The 26,013-nt window shown below is 34.4% G+C and overlaps 1 protein-coding gene across 1 annotated transcript in view; it reads left to right on the plus strand.

Annotated features, from left to right (window-relative positions):
- Window positions 1–26,013, plus strand: part of nav3 (neuron navigator 3) — a 573,826-nt gene that overhangs the window by 502,420 nt on the left and 45,393 nt on the right. Inside the window, 4 exon segments of the mRNA XM_051926210.1 lie at window positions 10,849–10,960; window positions 11,924–12,045; window positions 20,216–20,239; window positions 20,964–21,136. Coding sequence (XP_051782170.1) covers window positions 10,849–10,960; window positions 11,924–12,045; window positions 20,216–20,239; window positions 20,964–21,136 — 431 coding nt within the window.

A 26,013-nucleotide genomic window follows, 5' to 3' on the forward strand; every position in this document is an offset into this window, starting at 1 on the left:
GAATAACTTTAATAGGAATGCCCTTTTAATGTGAATGTTCATTATAATAAAATTGGTGGGAAGTTGATGAATGATGAATTTTGAACAATGTAGGTATTTTTCTAGGGAAGCACAGTGGTGTAGTGATTAGCAGTGCTGCCTTACTGATCCAGCATCCTGGGTTTGAATCTAGTATGTGTTTTGTTTCTGAATGTATTCTGCACCTTCTAAACATATCCCCACTTATTTTTATTTTATTTGGGCGCTCCAGTTTTCCACACCATTTTACTAAAGACTGTAAACTCTACTTATATTCCTTTGTTCTGCTGTCTGCATAAATAGACCTTGAAAACAGGGATGGTTTGTACCTTGTGCTTGAAACTGTCAGGTTAGGCTTTAGACCTCCATAACCTTGAATGGGGTTTCAGGTTATTATATTTGGTATTTGGTAGACTTTATTAATCTTGAGGAGAAATTGTCTTTTCGCGTGACCTTTGGGGGTTGGATCACAGGGTCAGCCATAATACAGCACCCCTGGAGCAATTTTAAGGTTTAGAGCCTTGCTCAAGGGCCCAACAGAGGAGGATCCCATCTGGCAGTAACAGTATTTGAACCAGTAACCTTCCGGGTTATAGTGCAGGTCTCTAGCCTCAGAGCCATTGCTCCCCCTATTATATTAAATCATATTATCCATCCATCCATCTATTATCCGACCCGCTATATCCTAACTACAGGGTCACGGGGTCTGCTGGAGCCAATCCCAGCCAACACAGGGCGCAAGGCAAGAAACAAACTCCGGGCAGGGCGCCAGCCCACCGCAGGGTATATTATATTATATTATATTATATTATATTATATTATATTATATTATATTATATTATACATATTACAATATTGATACTATTACTATATTTAGTTCAACTTAGACATGGAATGTGATAGTTAATTAAGTATCTACAAAGACTTATCTGAATCAAAATATAGTATAGTGAATAGTTTGGTGTCAATTCTTTGAGAAAATATATACCATAAAACTCATTTTATGTCTAGACAAAAAAAATACTTTCCTATAACATTTTTAACTTAATCAACATTAAGGTTTTGGTATGCCAGAATACAGGTACAGTGATCCCTCGCTATATCGCGCTTCACCTTTCGCGGCTTCACTCCATCGCGGATTTTATATGTAAGCATATTTAAATATATATCGCGGATTTTTTGCTGGTTCGCGGATTTCTGCGGACAATGGGTCTTTTAATTTCTGGTACATGCTTCCTCAGTTGGTTTGCCCAGTTGATTTCATACAAGGGACGCTATTGGCAGATGGCTGAGAAGCTAGATTGCTTACTTTCTCTGATCCTGACATATGGGGATTGAGCAGGGGGGCTGTTCGCACACCTAGATGATACGGATGCTCGTCTAAAAATGCTGAAAGATTATCTTCACATTGCTATCTTTTGTGCAGCTGCTTCCTGAAACGACATGCTGCACGGTGCTTCGCATACTTAAAAGCTCGAAGGGCACGTATTGATTTTTGACTGAAAAACAAACTCTGTCTCTCTCTCTCTCTCTCTCTCCCCTCCTGCTCCTGACGGAGGGGGTGTGAGCTGCCGCCTTCAACAGCTTTGTGCCGCGGTGCTTCGCATACTTAAAAGCCAAACAGCACCATTGATTTGTTTGCTAGAGATTGTTTTCTCTATCTATGTGACATTCTGTGCTCCTGACACACACTCCTTTGAAGAGGAAGATATGTTTGCATTCTTTTAATTGTGAGACAGAACTGTCATCTCTGTCTTGTCATGGAGCACAGTTTAAACTTTTGAAAAAGAGACAAATGTTTGTTTGCAGTGTTTGAATAACGTTCTTGTCTCTCTACAACCTCCTGTGTTTCTGCGCAAATCTGTGACCCAAGCATGACAATATAAAAATAACCATATAAAGATATGGTTTCTACTTCGCGGATTTTCTTATTCCGTGGGTGGCTCTGGAACGCAACCCCCGCGATGGAGGAGGGATTACTGTATATACGGACAGCAATGAGCACAATACAGAAAATAACTATGGCAAAGACTCCAGAAACCTTTTTTTAAATTGTATATTATTATGGTGACCAAATGTATAATAGCTTAGGAGACTTTTCTGTCAATACCTGTGTCATTCAGGTGGAGTATTCATTTCACCATTCATCTGTCTTCTTTTTGCCCCTTATTTCTAATTTCTAATTATCAATGCCTTTTCTAGCAAGAATATTGTTGTTGTGATATTAGAGAACCCCTTTAAAGTTGCTTGTACATTTTTACTGTGGGCAATCATGTTTGATTTGGTATAAAATAGATTGATTTGCGCTCAGTAATCGCTCGTTAAAAATGAATCGATTCTGTTATTTGCTTTTCTTGTAGTCACTGCTTTATACAGTATACAGTAATTTTATTTGTTTATGTCTAGAACTTCTTGCGCCTTCCAGATTTGTCTTGGCTTTTTTAGTGCAAGCGGACTTTACCATACATTATGACTTTAGTCTGCATACATGTGTGTTTTTAAGAGTAAGACAATAAAATCAGCCATTGTGTGTTTAAATGTTGTCAACCTTGTTTTTAGGATATTCTGTATTCAAAGCAGGAACCAATCATGGAAATGGAAACAGCCCATTGCCAAAATAATGATCTACTAAGACTTTTCAGAGAGGTAGAACAAACATAAAACAGTTTTAGACAGTGCAATGACCTACTAAGGAAATGTGGAATGTAGTGTTTATAGTTTATAAAATCATGCTTACAAGTGGCTACAGTTTATAAAAAATAAATAATTAAATAAACTTTATAAAAAGATATTCACTATCCTAGTGAGGAAGAGCTGTGCTTTGAAAGTAAAGTTATAAAGGCAAGTCAAGCTAAGTCCTATGTCAGTTTCACTTAACATCATATGTGATTTTGTTCTGTCTCTGATTCTGCCGTCTTATTGCTGAAGTGTATGAACTTTGACAGCTTTAATCAATATCAAATTAAATGGAAAAAGATTCTTGAGGGAGATTTCCGTCAAGAAGGCAATAGTGGGTAACCTGTTTTTTAATTAAAATGAAATATTATACCTGCGATTCAAAATGATTTTCTGGAGCATGTACTACAAGGACAAATAAATAGAATTTTAAAGACACTTTAGTATTATATTAGTAACAAGATTAAAAAAGACAAGCAGAAGGATATAAAAAAATGAGCTTTCAAAGTGATACCTTCAATCCTCATCTGTGTCTTCATTAAATAAAGTGGGTCTCTAAAATGTAAAGGAAGAGCAAAAATCTTTCAGCTGTTAAGAGCTGGTAGGGTTTTTTCTTTTTCTTTTTCTTAATTTACTATTATTGATTCATATACTGCAAAGACTTTAATAATTCCAGTAGTTTTAAAATCCACTAAATGTCTTGGTTTGCAAATCTAGCTTACACATTAAAGGTGTAGTGATTAGTGCAGAATGATTTGAGCAGCCTGAGAAGTATTAAATGAACAATTGTTGAAATGAGAAATATGAAACAATTCCTCTGTCATGCATCGTTAGACACTACCAAAATTATTTCTAATCATAGGGCTGAGAAAGAAGAATTTACATGGTTTAAAGTGTCGACAAAGGTATAGGTCAATATAAAACATTAGACCTTAACTTCAAATGGATTTAGCTGAATAACTACAGGCTGACTTGGTTTGTGAATCTCACAACACATGTTTGCTTATGTAAGGTTAAAAAAAAGACCACTTATGCACTGGGTACCTAGATGACTCGAATAATTAATGGCACAATACTTCTTTAATAAACTACACTATTACGTGTGTAATAAAATTAAAACTTATGTTATACTTACAATTAGCCCTTTTCACAACTTTCGGAAGTGACGCATCTACAGGTAAATCTACTTACAGTAAGTTATCCTGCAGTAGATCTTGTTTATTCCAGTTCTCTACTTTCACTTCCAATAATAGATTTTTGTAAGAAATGTTGTTTAACAAAAAAACTACACAATAAAAGAATGAAAACCTGACAAGAGCTATAAAATTTCCATGGAGAAATTCCTTGATAATTACCGAGACAAATATATTAACTTTCTTATGCTAATAACCTGTTTTTTTCTTTTTTTATATTTAACATTAGCTCGCTCCATGTTAGATCTATGTTTACCTAGCAATCATCCATTTTTGCATTGTTTTAAAAAAATGTTTTTGTGTTTACCGTTTGTGAGTTAAGGAAAGTGAAATGTGCAGACACACAGCATTTAAAGTTATTGTTCATAATGTTAGTCAAAAAAAAAATGGAATTTAATCATATTGCAGTTAAGTTGTATATACTAACCAGGAGTAGGTGCCATTGCTTAGTTGTGTTCTGTCAAGAAGGGACTTGCTTTACTGTTTTCCATTAGCACATTAACTCCAAGACAAGTACTGTCTTTCAAAAGCTGATTCCCATGGTAATACCACAGTAAACTATTTCAGATAAAAAGAAACCGCCTCAGTCTTAACGCAGCTTGCAAACTGCATGTACTCATCAGATTTAAGTGTCCACTACAAACATAAAGGCTGCCATGACATGTAAAATATTTGGTCTTTTGATAGCTTGGATCCATTTTCTTTACTATGTTTTATCAGTTGGAAAGCTGTTGAAACTGAGGCAATTATATATTTATTTACAGTAGAATGCGAACACAATGGGACACTACAGAGGCTCTCATTTCACGATTCAGCTTTTGTTTAAGATAACCAGAAGGGGGTTTACCCATCAATAAAACCTTCCAGAAGAAAAATATGCATAATTGATTATCTCCTAATTGCAACATAGAAAAAGAGGGTTGGTCCTAATATTAAATTTAAATTTAAAAAAGTGTGGAGTATTTTAACCATAAATACATTTCTACATAATGAAAACAATTTGATAAGTAAAGCACCCAAGCCTAATACCTATAGTCCAACTGGACAGGGACCTGTTTTATTTATTTATTGCTAGAATTTGTCTGTTTTAGTAGCATATTTTGTACATTATGTGTGCTTGTTTTTTCACACACAACTCTACTGTATGTTGTTTTCCACCATTTGAAAACTTTGAATGTTGAACATTGCTGAGTTTATGATGAACCTTATAGTAACAATACAAATTCAGTCTGTTTCTTTGCTACGACTGGGACTAAGCTTAAACCTTATATATAGCTTAGTATTTTAAACATCAGAATATTGTAACAATTTTCATGAGAACAAGCCACTTAGCCAAAAAAAAAGCCTGTCAATCCTATTAACATTAATTCTCCAAAATAATATTAAGTTAAGCTTTGAAGGTCTTCAATGTAATGCTATCTACCAAAGTACTTGGTAAATTATTCTATGTATCTGTTTCACTGTGTGAGGAAAAACTCTAAAATTTGACCAAACTTTACTTTTAACTTTTAATTAGCTGTAGTATGGCACACACTTCATAATCTTGAATTAGTTTGATTATGTCACCACATAACCTTTATTTTTTCAAACAAAAGAAATCTTCTCCTTTAGTCATTCCTCGTATCTCATACCCTATAATCTTGGAATCACCTTTGTCACTCTTCTCTGGACCTCTCATTAGTGCACCTACAGTATATGTTTTTTTGTAATATGAAGACCAAAACCTCACAAGAGCATTATACTGTATAGTGAAAGAATTACCTCCCTTAAATTGTACTCAATTCATTGTGCTATATGCCTTAACATTCTGTTAGTTTTTTAATTATGTCTGTGTAGATGTAAATATTGAGGAAGTTCTATTAGTAAGGTCTACTATCAAGTTTTATCCCACTTATTCTAGATTTACACCTAATATTTTTATTTCTATCTGCAATTCTTCAAATTTACTTGCAAAACATTTATTCTGTCACAAATTTTCTGAATTGTGTCCAAGCCCATCTGCAATTGTCCTGTTGATTCTAGATTATCTGCCATGCATCTTAGCTTGGTGTTATCCACACATTTTGCCAACTTGTTATTTTCAATCTTATATTAAAATAACACTGGCCCAGCACTGATACTTGAAGGATATCACTTTTAAAATCTCCTAATTTTGAAAAACCTCCTTTTCCATATCCCCTTGCACCCTGTGTTTATGCCAGTTTATGATCCATATGCTGCCTCTTGAACTCCCACTTTGTTTAGGTTGATCACACAACTTTCATGTGGTACCTTACCAAAATCCTTCTGAAAATCATGATAAATAATATCATATTCGCCTCGCTGATCAACATAAGACTAAAATTGTGAAGCTACAATTTTCTCTCATAGAACAGAAGTGACAAGGCTTAATCCAATAATAACAGATACAGTGTGCTTTTTCACACTACTTTATGGTCAAATGCATGCCCTTTAACGTTTCTAACCAGAATCTATATTAAGTAAACAATTTAAACATATACCATTTGATTTTAAATGATAAAAATGATTTTATTTAGCAAATTATTTCAATATTCTGGATTAATACAGTAATGTATTCTGTGCCCCATTCTCCTGTCCATTGCAAATGAAATGCTTTACAGATAAAATCTGTGAATTATTTAATGCAAGTGCATTATATTAATTATTCAACAGTCTTCAGGCAGCAGCCATCTAAGAGGGAATTAAATATTGGGAAAATCTTCACGAATGGCAAAATATTCAGAAAAAAATTGAAGCTGAACTATTTTACTTTGTTTTCCATATTGTAATTTGACCATATTATTCTCCCTTGCATTGCTTGGTTTGCTTTTGTTTTATATATTTTAAAGGTCTTCATAAACAATCTGAGGATAAATTAGAAGTTCACAATATTGAGGACTTATTTAATTTAAGGTGAATTCAAGATACTGGATACACATATGAGTACTAGATATGGGCTTCTCTGATGTCTTTAAATATTTTGCATATTTAGAATTCAAAGAAATAAACTGCAGCTTCCTGAAACAATAAGTTAACCGTAGTATCATTGTCAAGGCACTGGATCTTTTAGTTATAAACTAGGTATATTTTAAATAAAACTTTTCTTTCTTGTATTATAAATGTTATCATAGGCCATGCCCAGAGAATGCACTGATATAACGGGAGAAGTTACCCAATTTACACAAACAATAAATTCCAATCTAAATAGGTATATCATAAGTTGCAGTCTGTAGATACATCGTCTCCAGAAAGTAATACCTCAGTAAGCATTCATTAAATGACTACTGGAAAAAAATACATGTGGCACAAAGTTAAGATAATTTGGATCTTTGAAAATAAGGCAACCATAACTCTTTTCCTGTCATTTTAATAACAGCAAGATATTTACAGATTCACAAATAGTTAAAGAAAACAGAAAATGGATTTTTATTTCAGTTATAGCTAAGGGAAAAAAAGTTGTTAACTTTTTCCACATCACATACTTCTTTTGACAGAAGATCATGCAATATTAAACACTGTTTAGTATTTTCTGAATGTTCATGGCCAATTTTGCTCGTGTTTATTTTTGTAGCTTGTGATCCACATACTGTAAGAAGTAATGGTTAGTCGATTCTGGTTTTTTTTAAGCCAGATCATTTGCCATGATTTACTAAAATGAAAAGGCCTTTTTCATTTCCAAATCAGTTCATAGTTACAATGTTCCATAGCCCCTGTTTTGAAAAAAAAAAAAAGAATTCCTGGCTACTGTCCATTTTAAGCTTGTATTTTCCCCATTTATTTATGTGGCTTTCATGCCACAGTCCAAAAACAAGCTCTTTGCTTGTCTGGCAACTTTAAACTAGTCTTGTGTGCTTGAGTGTTGTATATCATGGTCTGCACTTATGTTTAAGGAAAGTCACTAGGTTTTCCTTTTTTTACTTCTGTGATAGGTTGCAGATTTACACAATCTGACTGAAGACTGATACATTTTATAGTAGTTGTGATTAGTATAATATTTATCTTTACAGTCACAACATTTTAGATAAATTATGATATGAGGGACTAATCATCATCAGGGCATGCTGTATTGATGGGAAATGTTTCGGTTAGGTAATCGCAAAAGTAGGCACCTACAGGAGATGGGAACCCATTTTTAAACAGTTTAAGAAAGGCTAAGTTTCACCTTCATTTACAGGCAGGTTTTGGGTTACAGCAGTTCCATAGATAGGAATGCACACACAAAACCCAAATCTTTCCTTTTCATGTGAATTTTAATTAATTTTCATCTAATGACATCCATTTCTTATACCAGCCAGTAACACAGAGGCACACTCCAGAGCATACCTTTTCACAATTTTCAATCATTTTGTGGCTTTGTTTGCACATGTTGATGAATATAAAGAGCAACACGTGCAATTGCACAATAATCTCCATTAAAGCATCTAGATTGGCATCTGTCTGTTTAGCTGAGTGGCAGATCTCACCACTTGTAATAACCAGTGTCTGAAGAATGTGTCCCAACCATGTTGTCCCCATGACTATAGTCTCAAACAGGGGTAAGCATCAATCTGAGTGATTCCTCACTGCAGAAAGTGTGGGATTTTCGTGCCATCATTAGGCTGGTTCCTACTCCAAGAAGCATATAATTATACCAAAAAATGTGGGATGTCATACATACACGTGCCACAGTTTCATTTATAGTATTTGTTTGTTTTACTGTCATTTTATTAATAAGCTTAAATGTTTTACTGTAAAATAACTAACAAAACATTATGCATTTTTTCATTTAGTATTAACACATTTTTCTTCTCATTTATATATATATATATATATATATATATATATACACACAGTGGAACCTCGGTTTGCGAGCATAATTCGTTCCGGAAACGTGCTCGTAGTCCAAAGCACTCGTATATCAAAGTGAATTTCCCCATAAGAAATAATGGAAACTCAGATGATTTGCTCCACAACCCAAAACTATTCATATAAAAATGATTAATACAAAATATAAAGTAAAAATACATAAAACAAATTAACTTGCACTTTACCTTTGAAAAGAATCATGGCTGGTGTGAGTGAGTTTCTAAACTCTTGTGGGATTGCACCCGATGGGACGACACGTGGAAGAGCGTCCCAAAGCAATCGCAGTCTCCCAGTGCTGTAGAAGTTCTCCGTAAAAGCGAATCCGAAAAGATCACAGACATGCTATAAGCGCCTGCCATCAATGGGTGATACAAGGAACAAGGAACATTATAAATGCGCAGGGCCCTGCCTGACTGCTGTGTCTGTGTATAAATAACCGCGCTGTTGCTGTTTCAAGCTGAATAAAGCTTGTGTTGCTAAAGTACTGAGACTCAGCTTCATGTTTTAGGGTGCAAGACGGGCACTCGCATGTCACAGCACACAAGTGCGCGCGAGCACACATACACACACACGAGCGCACGCGTGCACACACACACACGAGCGCGCGCACAGTCACAATGCTAATGCTGTAGTAAACACTATACGCTCATATGGAAGTTGACCATATGAGTGGGGCACGCCGACTCAGACGGAGAATAGGAGACAATTACCCACAATCCCGCAGTGAGAGAGAGAGAAGAACCATCAGCTCAGTTGTGATCACATGACGCTCAGCAAACAAAGAGTATACATACTACTCGTACTGCAAGACCTCGCTCGTTTATCAAGTGAAAATTTATTAAAAATTTTTGCTCATCTTGCAAAACACTCGTAAACCAAGTTACTCGCAAACTTAGGTTCCACTGTGTATATATATATATATATATATATATATATATATATATATATATATATATATATATATATATATATATATACACATCAAAATGTAAAAGTTACGTTCGGTAAATCTTCAAATGCCATTAAATTATGAAGTTCATATTCTCATATCCCTGGTGTTTATAAAATAAGACTGCAGGGTATGAGCAATAAAGGAAGGAATTCAAAAACAGTTTAAAAAGTAATTAAATATATTTATTCTTCAAAAACAGTTTAAAAAGTAACCTTTCTAGTGTATTTAACAATAGAAACATAATAATAAAATACAATTTTTCAAGAATTAACACAGACACAAATGTTTCCTAGTATTGTTTTCAAAATTAGCACCACAGAGACTTTCTAAACTCAATTTTATTTTGCACATATAAATGTATCTTAAGCTGTTATACTAAAAAATTAATAGAAGAATGGATGAATGAAAGGGTGTCAATGACCCATATTAAAGATAAAAATATTTTAAAAGATTCAAATATGAACATTTTAATGCTAAAACATACTATAGAAATATTGATATAATATTAGCTATGTTGAGCTACTACTGAATGGGTACAATTTTAGAACAGGAATTCAGTCAGAATTCTTTTATTATACAATCTTATTTTACCTTTTAAATTCTCCATCTCCCCAACTCTGAATTATCTCTTTATTACTTTCTGTTTTGAAAAAGATTTTTGTACAAAGTATCTCCATACAATAATTCTGCATAATTCCTTTCTACCCTAAAATAAGATTTAGTGCAAACAGACCTTGATGTCATATGCTAAAGATTAGTCCTCTAATCTGCAAACCACTTGAATATCATAATGCTACAATATGAGATGCTAGGAATTTAATTTCTTTGTGCATTGAAAAATATAGCCTATAATAAGTCTTCCTGGTATGTCAGGAAGAATGTGAACAGAAAAAAAAGGAAATGCCTATGTTTAACTGAAAAATAAAAAGATTATATTTTTTGCCTCTGAACTTTATGCCCTTTAATAGAAATGGGTTAGTCAGAACCTAAAGTGCAGCCCACTATGAACCAAGATACCCAGTTTAGGAACCCATTGTTCCTAGTTCTGACAGGTAATGGTATTTATACTGTGTTCACTTTCCTGGAAGTAAACACATTTTAAAACAGTCAGCAAAGGTATGTTGCTTTTACAGTGAAGAGCTAATGATTTATTTTTCTCCCAAGGAATCTGAACTTGCAGAGCTCAGAGAAACGATTGAAGCACTGAAGATGCAGAACACCAGTGCACAAGCAGCCATCCAAGTAGCACTCAATGGGCCTGACCATATACATAAAGGTAATAGAAGCTGTAGATGTTCAAACACTTAAATTCTGCAAGTAGGTACATAGAACTTTTTGTAAAAATGTAAACTACTAAAATCATTTTTAATGACATTTCCCTAGACTAAGAAGCAAGACTACTTTAAGTATAACCTTTACATTTAGGATCATCGTGCCACTCCTTCTTGTAGAACTATTATTTCAGAAATAGCTCCACCACTTGGAGTTTTGTGGCAAAGCTATTGACAGATAATGTATAATTCTAGTCATGATGGATACATTTATTTAAAGTGTTTTAGCATGAGGCTGAAATGATTACTAGGTCACTGTGATCTAAACTAAGGTTTCATTTATAACAGTTAATGCCACTACCTGGAGTTTATAAGTCTTTGTGGTAAACTATCACTTTACACTTGAGTGGTTAGCAATGGACTCTTATCTGAGGAGGATTGGCCCTTCAGTTGCCGTTGTATCCTTCTTGGATGTGGCTGAACTCGAGGATTTCCAGATGTCCTTCTGATGCATGCATAAAGCTATTGGCTTCCAGTTCCTTCTTGATAAGAGAGACAAACAGATTCAGGGGTATACTGAGATGTTAATCTCTTCAGTAGTTGTCTTACTTGTGCTTCCAAATGTTCAAGTAGAGCTATTGCAGCAAGATGTTTATCATTTTTACTGTACTACAGTTTGTGTAGGTTCTCTATGTGCAATTTTACTCCTTTGTTTTCATGTTGCTATATTCTAGATATTGGGTCTTTACCAAGATCCTTCCAGGTTGAACCAAAACTACATTTTTAATTTGTTTTATTGTAGTCTTATTATTTAAGAAGAGGCTTATGTTAGGTTTATGTATAGGTTTATGTATATTAATTTTAAGTTCAACACAGGGATATTCTGTAAACATCAGTTTAGTTCAATTATTTTTTTTAAACTCTGCACACTAAAACAATGTGAGTATTATTCATTATGTTTCACTCAGATCTCCAAATCAGACGGCAGCATTCATCGGATAGCGTGTCCAGTATCAACAGTGCTACCAGTCACTCAAGCATTGGTAGTGCAACTGATGCAGATGCTAAGAAGAAGAAGAAAAAGAGCTGGGTAAGAGCAAAACACACAAACAGATTGTTCTTGATCAAACTTAAACAGTCGACTCATTTTCTCCTAACCCTAATGGTATTAAATTTGATAATTTGGTACATGACTTGTGTGTCCTTCTAAATACAATAAACTCAGTATTATATATACATTTTTACATGGCCACTCCTATTTTTTCTTATAATTGTAAGAATTAGTATCTGAAGCAGTTAAAGAATATCAGAACTATTGACCAAATAAAATGACCTGAAGGATTTAAATGTTTAGTGCACTGTATTTTCAGAATTACAATTTTCATGAGCCTTGAACTACTAAAAACATTTTCAGGTGTTGTCATCATGTTCTTTGTTATAATGCCATGAAATAAGAGCATCATCAAATTATGTTTACCCTAATAAGAATAGAATAACAATAGTAATCAAAATAACGGATTGATTAATTCAGGTAGGGCATCATCATATTATCTTTACCTAAATAAAAATAGCTGAATAAAAAAGGTAATCTGAGTAACAGATTGATTAATTCAGGCAGAACATCCTCAAATTATCTTTACCCTAATAAAAATAGCTGAATTAAAAAAGTGATTTGAGTGACAGATTGATTCATTCAGGCCACTTACAATTTAATGATCTGTCATTCTCTGTCTTTTTTAGCACTGAATGCCAGTCCATTTCTGCCATTAGTGTAATAGATATGTGGCACTGTCACTACAGGCTTCCACCTTCTGGAATCTAACTGGTGACCGTTTGCTCCCCAGTCCAAACTACCAAGTGGCAAAAAGAGTGATGAGTGTTCTAAACTACTTCAACATTCCATTAACCTCTGAAGCCTCTGTCACTCTGCAGTGCAAATTTGATGATGGCACAACAACACTTGTAACTTCCCACTTAGTTCTTTTATAATATTTTTATTTTCAAGTACATTGACACAACATACATATTTTTTGGATTTAGTCTGTTCAGTTAATTTCCAGTTTTGATAAGTTACAAGTAGGTGTCAGGATTGTGACTAATATCGTGCCATCATAGTAATTGTACCCTTAAGTTCAGTTGTCAGATAAGTGCCATTTGTGTGCAGCTTTAACTTTCTTCTTGTGCTCCCAGGTGCTTCTTGCAGCTACTCAGATTTTCTTCCACAGTTTAAATTGGGAGGCGTTAAAAAACATGCAGTTAGGTTCACTAGAATATATAAATTAACCTATACATGGTTGTGTTCATAAATAACCAGGATTTGCCAGAAAAAAAGCTCCCATATGATTCTTGTATGAGGTAGACAAATCATTAAAAAATGGATGAATGGAAATGCTTCACATGTAAATGACAATGAATCCCAACAAGCTGCTTTATTTCTCATGTAGTTGGTAAGTTAAACAAAGAAATCAGTTTTTTCCTCATTCTTGTTTGTTTACAATGAATGATGAACCTCAGACTGAACAAATTGATTTTAGCCTTGTGTGGTAATTAGAAAAGGAGATATTGATCAATTGATTTGCTGGTAAAAATTAATATCACACACAGATACAAGGTGAGTGACACTAGCATACAGGAAGAAAACCCTGAAAATGATTCAGGAATTTATGTTGACACTACAGTCTCATTCTTCAAACAATGCAGGGAAGCAATCAAAAAAGCAAATAAAACTGCACCTTATGTCATAAAAAGTGTTGGACTTAAATCAATACATGTTATGTTCAAACTGTTTATTGCACTAGGGAGTCTGCATCTGGAATAACACCTAATAAACACCAATACTAATGTATTTATAGTAATTGGTACAGGCAATTTATATTTCAAATCAATCTGAAGTACCTGAAATGCTGATAATGATGACACAGTATATTGTTAATGTTCACAATGACAAACTACACCTAAGTTTCCAAACTAGTGTTTTGTATATTTTCTAAAAGAAGAAAAAGTTTTTCTTTAGATAGTTGTAGGAAGTACACAAACTTCACACAGAGATCTTGAAGAAGAAGAAATTCTGAGCAGGCCTTGCAGTTATCAGGGGTTTTCTTTAAGATAGTGCTAAAGTCATTTTATAGTTATCATCACTTAAAACTTTACAGGAAGTTTTAAAGCTGGTACTGATGTGCTTTACTATTTTAGTAAACATTTTACTTGATTTATATTGGCTGCATAGTTTAAACTACATTCCAAATAATGTCCAACAATAAATAATCATGGCACTTCTGGAAAATACCTTTCACCTTGACTTCTGAAAGATAAGTGATATGCTGAGGCAAGTACGTTGTAGGAGGACACGCTTGTTACCTTGTAAAGCATTTGTGAATCCAACTGAAGTATATTGAATTACACCCAGTAATAAATATTCAAGTATGGGTTGCATGCCTCTTAAATCATTCCGTATTTGTATAATGTCAAGAATCTGCCCAGTTCCTAACTCATACTCAAAGAAAAATGAACATTTTTTAATAAGATATTGTTAGTTATCCTACATACGAAATTAAGACTTCTCCTGAGGACCCCTTCCTAGAAAAACATATAAAGAAGGTAAACCCAGGTAAACTATTCATAAATAATGACATAATCTAAAACATATTTAATAAGCTTATAATGAACCCATTTAGGGGTCATCAGGTTTCTAACTTCTGATTGTAAATTATTGTACTTTATAAATGTAACCTGGTATTTATTTAACTGAGCAACTTATTCTGTGTTATCCATTAATATTCTATTTTAAAAATAACTAAAGGGTGGCATGGTTGTGCAGTGGTAGCGCTGCTGCCTAGCAGTAAAGAGACCCATGCTTGCGCCCCAGGTCCTCACTGCATGGAGTCTGCATGTTCTCGCCCTGTCATGTAGATTTTTTAAACTGTCCAGTAAAATGCAGATTAGGTGCACTGGTGACACTAAATTGGTCCTAGTGTGGGTTTGTGTGTGTGTGTGTGTTTTTGCCGTGTGATGTACTGGCACACTGTCCAGTGTTTGTTCCTACTTTGCACCCTATGCTAGCCGGGATAGGCTCCAAAGGGCCACCTTGGTCTGAATTCAGTGGGTTAGAACATGACATGACAAAATTACTAAGATCAACCACTCTTATGCGTAATAGTTAGTTTTCAGATACAGAATTGTTGAACAAACAAATACTTTATTTTTTTAAGGGCCTGTTGGTCATCATCTCAATGTTCCACAAGTTTTTGTGGAACTTATTTTATACATACACTGTGGCCTTTAGGCATGTAGATTGACAGGATTGATTGAGTGATATGCACAGTGAGTCAAAAGTGAAGAATAAACTAGAAGCATTAAAATGTTCTTTTCATATCCTCCTTAGATATTTGTTTACAGTATATTGACTACAGTCTATTGAATAATATTCATTAACATCAAATTTTATTGCAATAATATTAAAATATATGCCAGTTGAACAAATACTTAAAAGTAAATACAGGCAAGATGATTATCTTAAGTAATTATAGGTTTATACGGCTTATGGGTTCATTATAGTCACGTATTCAGAGTTAAGTGAAATTCTTACTTATGTGTGGTAACCAACATGCAGGACATTGCCAGTCCCCAGCACCATGTGTATAACTACCTTCACCTCTGTCTTCCTTACCTGAAAACTCTCAAAAATACAGTAACTATTAACACGGTACATTAATATAAAATATTTTGACTATGCCACACAGGGATTGTTCTTGATTTTTGATATAATAATAATACTGGGATATGAGTTTGGTTCTGAAAGCTCAGAATTTATGGATTCATCATTGCTCAAGAGGACACAAGCCTAAAAACATCTTTCAATATAAAAGAATGTTTTTGATACTGGTAAACATATACTACATGAATAGTATTTTTTGTGATGATCTGCTATTCCAATATTCCATGTTTTTATCCAACAACAACAGTATTCATTAAATTCAGTTTATCTTTTGTGACAGTTTAGGGTCTCCGTGACCCCTTGAACCCTCAGACTAGACGTCAGACACCAGATAAAAGTCCAAATAATGGTTTATTAATAATAATAATAATAAATGTGCACAAAGCACCCTCCACTCCACAATACTCAAATAATAATAATTCTAATAAACAATACAATAATCAATCCTCCACTCCCAGACGCGTTGCCACCCTTCCACCCAGCTCAGCTCAGCGTACTGGGCTTTCCCACGGTCCTTTATACCCCCTGACCCGGAAGTGGTTCCTGTTCCACAACCCACAAGTCCTTATTCCTTCCGGGTCAGGGTAAACAGTCCTTTTTTTCAACCCGGAAGCACGCCGTTTCTTCCTGTCATGGGATTATGACGCCCTTCTGGGTTATAGGGCATGTAAGAGTCCACAAGCTTCCCTACAGCGACTCCTGGTGGTCCCCAAGGCATCCAGCAGGGCAGTGCATAAAAACTACATAGTCCCTGAGTCCCTGCTGGAACTCAGGGCACGTCCATGCTGCAGGGAAGGCTCCACCTGGCGGCCTGGGGGTATGGGCCGGAATGAAAGGCCGGCCACATATCACACTTTGTATACCACTCTTCACTGAGTACAGATTAAGACCACTGCCACAAGTTTCCAGCTATTGAACTACCAAATATAACTGACCCATAAATCACTTACATGCCTGAATGCACAAATTACATTGAATACACAGTAAAACAGCAATTCTAATTGCTTAAAAAATAATTACAATATAAGATCATCAATGTTATAATTAAGATGTGACCAGTTGACAAAGGAGGAGACAAAAACAAAAGGGCTAGTCATCAAAATGTCTGAAGAAACTAAACCTTTTATAAAGTAAAAAAGTGAAAGTAAAAATTCAGAGAAAGTCATAGATGACCTAAGGGAATGGGTCATTTCGTTGTTGGATTCAAAGGCTGCCAGTATCTCTTGTGCCACTTCCTACTTGCAGGAGTGGAGTGCTCGGGAGAGTAACAGAATAGAAGAGGGTCAGCAGCACTTCAGGATTATTGTCATACTTTTATTTTTGTGCAAAAGACAAACACTTGCAATAGGAACAGCTTATCAGCAGCATTAACAAAGATATGCAAGGTTAAAGATTTGAACAGAACATGTCTTACACAAGCAAGCAGATGATTCCACAGTTTGTTGACCCAGTAGCTGAACATCTGACCTCACACTTCTGTTTTATTAATGAATGCTTGAAATCTTTATTAGACCAGCATCTTAGGATTGTACAGATAAACTCAGATAAGTGAGGAGCTTCGATCACTTAAAGCTTTATATGTAAGAAGAAGGATTTTGAAATCAGCCCTAAACTTAACTGGAAACCAATATAAAGATTTTAAAACAGGAGTTACATATTTGCATTCTAGCTTTGACAATGATTCCTTAACATTCTGAATTAACCTAAAGTTCCAAATAAAATTATTTGAATAACATATGTAATGAATTGCAGTAGTCGGTTCTACTAGAAATAATTGCCTGAATTAATTTGTCAACATTCTCAATACTTGGACCATATTTTAATGCTTCTATATGTTTAAATTTGAAAAAGTGGGTTTTAGATATTGTAATTTGTGTGGTAAAAGATATACTGGAGTCAAAGATCACAAATCACATGGAGGGGTGCATTTCCTGAAAGAATTGTAATCCTAAGAACATTGTAAACTCCATCACAAGATCGACAGTTAATTTAATTTCTTTCTCAAACTTAATCATAACTACATTATATACATTAAAGTACATAAAATTTTTTATACGTGCTCTCTGACCTAGTTGTTAATTGCAACATGCTTCTTAAATGGGCTTCCTCTTGTAATGACCTTAGACATGGACAGCGATTAGCATACAGAATACATTAAATTTAAATTATGACAGTTCTGTGAACATTTTGAATGCTAACAATTATGCTGAGATTTTTATGATGAAATGCAATAAAGCATTTATTAAATTACATTTTATAGATAGAATTGTTAAGCTAATTTAAATAAATTATACTACTAATAATTACAAATGTAAAGTTGATGATAGTTTTGAAAAATCAGTGTTTTAGTGTTGCAGCTAGCTTTACTTTTACAGAGACATTTTCTGTGTTTCAATTGGTTATATGGTGTAGCGGAAAGAAAGAAAAAGGAAGGACAGGAACTGGAGCTGATAACGTTTATAGATAGAGTACGGCTGCAACAAAGAAAGCCCACCTAGAGTAACATCCACTGGATCCTACATTTGTGGCTTCAACTACCACATTACAAACTCAGCACTTAAATATTATTAAAATGAAACCAGTGAGTTATAACTGATATCCATTCATGCACCCAGCCTCTTAGAGGTGACTTTTCCATTACAAAATACTTTTTTTGCAGAATATGGCAAAGTAGCTTCAGAGGACAATTATTTGGTTGTTTTTTTTTTTTTTTTTTTGCATTGTATTGTACTCAGGTTATTTCAAATATATATTTGAGAAATAAACACATGGTCTGATAGAATGTGGGATTTTTTTTAATACATAATGGAATTTACTTCATTTAAGGATTCACTATTAATATGCATATTTCTACCAGGTTGTTGCAATGGTGACTATGTGTCCTTAAGAGAGTAGAATAAATTGTGATGTGCAGGCTTGTTGTCTTCATTGTATCATTTCCAACCATTCATCCATCCAGTTTTTTTTAACCCGCTTATGCAGGACAGGATGACACAGAAGCTGGTACCAATCTCAGCAAACATCAGGCACAAGACAGGAACAACAACTGGACAGAGTAGCAGTCAGTCATGGAGTGCACACAGAATAGGGCTAATTTAACAATACTAGTTCACCTAACCTGTATATCTCTGGACTGGAGAAGGAAACCTAAGCACCTGATAGAAATTCATACAGGGAGAATGTATAAAGTTCATGCAGGGAACATACCTTATTTTTCTCGCTGTTCAAAAGGGTACTGCATGCTTCACTAAGCCACGACACACTGCTGTTATCTAGAAGAACAGAATTGTTTGATTATTTATACACTTTGTTATGTTATTGTATGAAATAATAATGTTATGCTTACTTCACGTTACTTTTCACAACTTTTTATCATTCCACAGGAAGATTAAAGTCTCACCTTATAACAAAAGTATTGCCAATTAACTGTTTTTCGATTTTCTAGGTGACTTCAGGGGCAGGGTTTACAATCACTTGTAAAATGGCTGCTTAAGAAGGGAAATGTATGGAAAGTAACTTGAACGTTACATACATGTATCGTGTAGTTGCTCATAAAGCACTAAGATTCATTGTTTTTGAGAATCGCACCCCTGATTCTGTAAAACTAATGTTTAGAACAATTGAATTAAAAAGATACAGGACCTTATTGCAGTCTCTGATTTTTTTCTTTATTTAAAGTCAACTTGTTATCAACCATCTAATCCTTAAATCATTGACACAATGAATTAAGGATGCATTCCAAGAAATACCATTTGGTTACAACTGAATGTTATCATTGAAAGGAGATATTATATATTTGGTAACATTTTAGTTTAGGTACTGCAAAAAATATTAATCATTTACCATCATGTCAATATATCAAAGTGTACAGAGATGTATAACCTATCTAGTAATGTTTTATAAGCATAAAGAAGACCAAAAGTAGCCTTTGTTAAGGCCTTGTTACATAAGAGTTAATAAGTAATAGATGCATTTTTGCAGTACCTGAACTAAAGTATTGCCATATATTCTGACTGTAACTTCCATGGGCAGCATGTGAGATGACAACAATAATGGTTCAAAATCTGAGACCTAAGACACATTATGTTTAACTTCAGAATTTGCTGACATAGTACTATAATGTGTATGTGTTGAAATTGATTTCATTAGTAAGAACTAAACTGTGTGAAGACAGTGCCTAAAAGCCAAATATAATTTTTAGGCCTGTATAAATGAATGGAGTGGTCAATGGTATCAAAGGCTGTGCTTAAATTTAACAATATAACAGCTATAGCATTTATTGATCAGAAAGCATTAAAAGATATGATTGTTTAATTTCATTCATGTAAACAAATAATAAAATATTGTCCTGCATTATTTTACTGCAAAAATTTCAACTTTTATTAAGTATTATGTTTAAAACACATACATTTTTAGTGAATGTTAAACAGAAATATAAAGGTTCTGCAAAACAAAGTCCTAGATACAGAACAACATGAACAGTGTCCTGTTTAGAGACACTTTGAACAAGTACAGAATTGTAATGGTAAGTGTGTTTTACCTTTAGGTTGCTGATTCGATTCCAGCTCAGGTCAGTGTTGTTTGAAAGTTTTGCATTGTTGATGGCTGATGGATTGCCCTCATAAATTTTAAGTGGTTTCAGCTCTCTTCCATGTGAAGAGGCTTAGCATGTAAAACCACTCGACTTAAAATTAGAGGAATCTGGTACTGAAAGCTTCTTGAAACTGAAGCACACGCTGTAAGCCATAAATCAAATAGTTTAACGCCTTGTGCAAGCCGTGTTCTTTAGTTTCCATTTTTTTCAGTTTCAGATCATAAATGGCAAGATAGTTTAAAAATAACTTTTTTTTCCAGTGAATGCTTATTTCCCTTACTTTCCTTATGCTGTGCATGTTAAGTGTTCTGTTAAAAAAAACAACAAAAAAAAAAATGTTTTTTTGAATGTTTCCTTTATTTCTAGAGGACATTCTGTGTACGTTTATTGATCTTTACATTTAACTAACTTGGGGCATGTTTTATTTTTATGGGAAGGTACATCCATCATATAGAGATTTTTAAAAAGACATTGTAAGATGACTACAATTATACTATTCAATATGTTAAAGGTAAATTTCCTTGCCCAACTGGTCTTGTGCAATATTTATGCTTCCTTTTCCTTTTACTGACCTGAGGCTGAAGTTTGGATGGCAAATGTGGCATAACTAACCCCAGTAAAAGTGCTTGGCTAATTAATTACCAGACTGTATTGCTAACATTAGTGATGGTAATATCCTCTTTATTTTTTTGTTTTTTAGCTGAGAAGCTCATTCAAACAAGCATTCAGTAAAAAGAAGTCAGCCAAACCACCTTCTCCCCACTCGGATATTGAAGAGCTCACAGACTCTTCACTGCCATCGTCTCCAAAGCTTTCCCATTGTGCAAAACAGGCCAGTGTTTCTTCAATAAAGCCATCTCAGTCAGCATCTGAGTAAGTTTATTTAGTTATTTTATTGTACTTTTTAAAGGACAAACATAGTTAAAAGCAAATAAAAATATTCTTTCAAAGAAGCATATTACTTTTTAATTGAAAATGTATACAAGTCTTATTTGTTGCTTGAACAAAATACATCTTTCCTTCAACAACAACAACATTTATTTATATAGCACATTTTCATACAAATAATGTAGATCAAAGTGCTTTACATGATGAAGAAAAAGAGAAAAAAAAAGACAAAATAAGAATTAAAATAAGACAGCACTAATTAACATAGAATAAGAGTAAGGTCCGATGGCCAGGAAGGACAGAAAAAACAAAAAACTCCAGACGGCTGGAGAAAAAAAAATAAAATCTGCAGGGGTTCCAGACCATGAGACCACCCAGCCCCCTCTGGGCATTCTACCCAACATAAATGAACAGTCCTCTTTGTATTTAGGGTTGTCATGGAAGGACTTGATGATGATGGTCATGTAGACTTCTGGTTTTTAATCCATCACTGTTGGAACATCATGGTGCTTTGATTAGGTGGTGGTGGCGCAGGTTGCCACCACAAAAAAATGAGAAAAGAAACAGAAGAAGAATCACTATCAAGACTGGTATTCTAGGGTAGTATGTGGCCATCAGCCATAATTGTTTACTATCTTATGTCCCCACATCCCTACGTTGACCTAAAAGGATACATAAAATGTATGCTCAATGCTATATGGATTATGTATAGTTGGAGTATTTAGAACTCAGTTATTTCCTGACACATCCAGTGTACTTTTGTTTGTGTGTTTTTTTTAATAAACATTTATACATCCTAAGTAACAGGCTGCTGTTGCCTGTCAATACTGTTTCCCAGTCTTTAATTACCTGATTATCAATTGCTTTCTTTTCCCTTACTGGAATCATTATTGCTTTGTTAGCATTAAAACTGGATAGTATAGAACACTATTAGTTTTTACTCTTTCATGCTCTGTTGGTTTGCAGATAATTATATTGACTTTGTGGTGCCAGAATTCTTATTTAGTTTTCTCTTAATTTACTGGTGCTTACATTTTTCTTCGGAAATGCACTTTGTGTTGTGGATGCATGCATTGTAAACAAATTTAACAATGATGAAAGACTCTGGTGGCACAGAGATTAATACCTCTGCCTCAAAGCTGCAGGTGGCTGGATTTAAATCTCTGTCTTTTCAAGTTATGCCCATGTTAAGATTAATCTTTCTGTAGGTAGTTTTGGTTTTCCACCCATATTTCAGAGACATGCAGATTAGGTTAATGTACGAGTTTAAGTAAGTGGGTTATTGTGTGTGTATGTGTAAGTTATAATGGCCTGGCATCTAATTTAGGTTGTTTCCTGCATTGCTTTAAATGCTCCTATGACAGGTTATTCACCCCATGAATCTGAAAAGAATTAAGGCTCCAACTTTCCTGCAGCCCTGCTTTGGATAAGCAGATTTGGAAGATGGATGGAAGGATGGATGGGTTGGAATAAAATGCTGAACACCTTTCATGTAGTCTTGCGTCCCAGACATGATTTTCTGAGAATGCACATCTGGGGACAACTTGCTAAAACTTTTCTAGTGATTTTTGGCAAAATCTGCTGCTGAAGGGATTTGCCTATAGGTTTTCTTCATAAACACCCTCATCCAATTTCCTCCTGTCCTTGCACTTTAAATATTAAGGGCTGCAGTGTCCCATTATTCCTCATGTATTAGAAAAAAATGTAAAATAACTAAGGAAAGATAGGGAGACAGAAAAAAGAAAATTTACAAAAGTCTTGACACTGAGGAAGTTAAAATTGCTGTTATTAATTCAGGAGCTCAGTAGTACAAGGTAACTGAAGCTTAATGATTAAGTTGTGCATTGTAACCAATGTGACAACAGAATAGACAGACAAAGTTATACACACAAATAGACCACTGGAGGTACTTGCCCCCATGTGTCTGATAAGTGTTTCTGTCTGCTATGGTATCTTTCTGTCATTTCGACTATTACATCATTATATATCATAACAACAGCAAATAGAGTTTAGATTAGCTTTGTGGTCTATGGATATGCAATGTGTTAAAATGATGTGGTTATATTCTGGCATGGCATTTTTACATTTAGAATTAGATAGAAATGTTAACTCAGTTATTTGGTTAAACATACAGTAAGTCATTGGGTGCTATTCAGTCTCATCCATGGTTTATCCCCTTGTGACAGGTTATGTCTATTTGTAACACACATTTATATGTTTAACAAGGGTCTTTTTAGGAGTCTTCATCGCTTAACAAGTTTACACAAATTAGACAAGAAAGCTGTAGTTCCAGACAGAGGAACAAGGGAAGGACGGAGTCAATAAAGATAGATTGATAGAAAAATTATGTCTCTTTTGAAACAGCTTTTTGAATCCAGAGGTGTTCTCTATGGTATATCAATGCTAAGTCACTGACACAAGGTCTGTCAATGACTTCTACAAAGACCATAGAGGATCAGGCATCCCCACCTCTTGTTGTCTGATGACTAGCATCATTTGTGTTACTAGTTGTTTCCAGCATTACACCAGATACTATTGGGATAGGCTCTGACCTCCATGACCCAGGTTAGGATTACCCTTGTTTGATATTGAATGGATAGATGTCCTATTTATAAACAAATTTGTAAGAATTCTGACCATTAATCATTTTAGATTAAGCCCAGTATGTTTTAACACAACTTTTCTTTAGTGATTTCCTGCCAAAAGAGAGATGTAACAGTATACTTTCTTTCAGAATTTACCTAAAAACGTAACTCTCCCACCTATCCACACTGTTCATTAGTATCAGTTGGCAGTAGTTTTAAATCATCTTTGAATCATATTTTACCATCTTTATAATATTTTGAATCATAAACTTTGGATGTGGTGCCCTTTATACCTCTCTTCTCATTCATATGGTTTCAGTTGGCAAATGTGTATATCACTGTAATGTTAATGGTTAATTCACATAAGATCTTGTTTTAATTTGAGTAGAATTTTTACCCCCTATAAGCTAACATTTTAATAGAATGCTCTTAATGCTCACCTGAATCTCTGGTGTTATAACAGAATAATCTAATTGTAGGTAGACAGTTGGATAGAAGGATGAACTGTTAGACTGAAAGGTATAAATGCATATAGTTTTCTGACCTAAAGTCAAACTGCAAATTGAACTATTTTGGAAATCCTTGACAAACATAGCTACAATTGTCATATTACCAAAAATGGTACTGAAATTGTGCAGATTGGATTTTACATGTTATGGATTGATTTTCTAAGGTACATTATGTTGGATACATGCAAACACCACACAAATAAAATATAATAATAACATGATAAAATTGCACATGCCATAATATGATTTGAAGTTTGAGATATAAAATTAACTGAAATGTTTATTACTTATCCTAATTTGTGAAATTAGGCACATATTACAAGACAAGTCTTTATTATCATTTTGCATAAAAGACCTGATAAACAGGTCCTCATTGGGAATTTGCCTTTGTCCCAAATACAATTTACTTAAGTACTGACCTCCTATATTGTTCTGGATAGAAACTCGGTTGAGCAAGGCACTGGAAACATTTCTTATTGATTTTGATCCATGCTGTTTCTTCATCCAGTTCCTGTACATTTTTTAGCAGGTACATTAGTGCTTCAAACCTCTTGTTTCCACTTCATCACATAGCTAATCTGGGGATCGTTCAGGCCAATGGAGTAAACTGAAGTCTCTGTCATGCACATTGAAACTAGCCTAATTTATGTTCTGCTACTTTGTACATTATCTTGCTGGAATTATCCAGTTGAAAAAGGATAATAAAGGAATGTCCATGGTCAGCAATGATGTTTATATGGTATTATTCAGACAGAACCTTCCCTTGCTGTAAGTCAAGATTATTTTAATATTTGTAGAGTTTTGTTAAGATTATGACTGTTTTTTTGTAAGTTTACCACACCGTGCTCTGTAAAATCTCTGTATTGCAGTGTGTGAAAATACCAGGAGATCATCAGTTTCTGAGATACTGGAACCACCACATCTGGTACCAATAGCTAAAATGGTGTAAAAATATACAGAAAAGAGCAGTTAAAGGAATGTGGTCCAAGATGGATGCCCTTTTTAATTTTGGTGACATCTGGTTAGTATAGTAGCGTGACTTCCAGAATCAGAGCTCCGCCAGGATGCCTACCTCCATTCCAAGTTTAAAATGGGAAAGCAAGTTAATAACTGTGCCGCCCTTTTCTGATTTCCCTGCTTTTTACCTGAACAGAGACTGTAAAATGCTCTCTAGGCTGAGCTCTTGACCTTTCTGATGTTTGGTTAAACATTAACTAATATGTCACTATATCTGGATCCTATATATACAGTAAATGAAATTGCTGCTATATGAATGGCTGTTTGAAGGAGCAGGCTACTGCATTTGCATTAATGACTGGGTATACCTAAAAAAGTGTACTATGTGCGTGTATTCACAGCACATACTATTTCATTCAACATAACATCTAAATGCTTAGCTCTAGTGGCACTGAACATTTATTCTTAAGAAATAACTTTTAAAATAGATATGTGTTAAAGTAAAGCTTTAGTACAAGTATAGCATGAATAAAGACTGCGTATGTACCATTTTTTACTTTGACCATCTGCAGCAGGGTTGGGATTTAATATACAAGGAGAGTGATTAGATATCAGAGCTTTGCCCAAAGCCTCCTGATGTTGTGAGCATTACCTGGTTCATTGACTATGCTGGCAGAGTCTCCCAGTGGTATAAGAATTAGCTGCAACAAAGTGGTGATGAAAGACCAGAGATTGTCGAAACAGATGCCTGTGTGTTTTAAATGCTCCAAAGGAAATGTCCCCAAATACTTTCAATGTTCTGCTTTTATTT

This window comes from Erpetoichthys calabaricus, chromosome 1, assembly GCF_900747795.2.
Source record: "Erpetoichthys calabaricus chromosome 1, fErpCal1.3, whole genome shotgun sequence".
NCBI classification, from domain to species: Eukaryota; Metazoa; Chordata; class Cladistia; order Polypteriformes; family Polypteridae; genus Erpetoichthys; species Erpetoichthys calabaricus.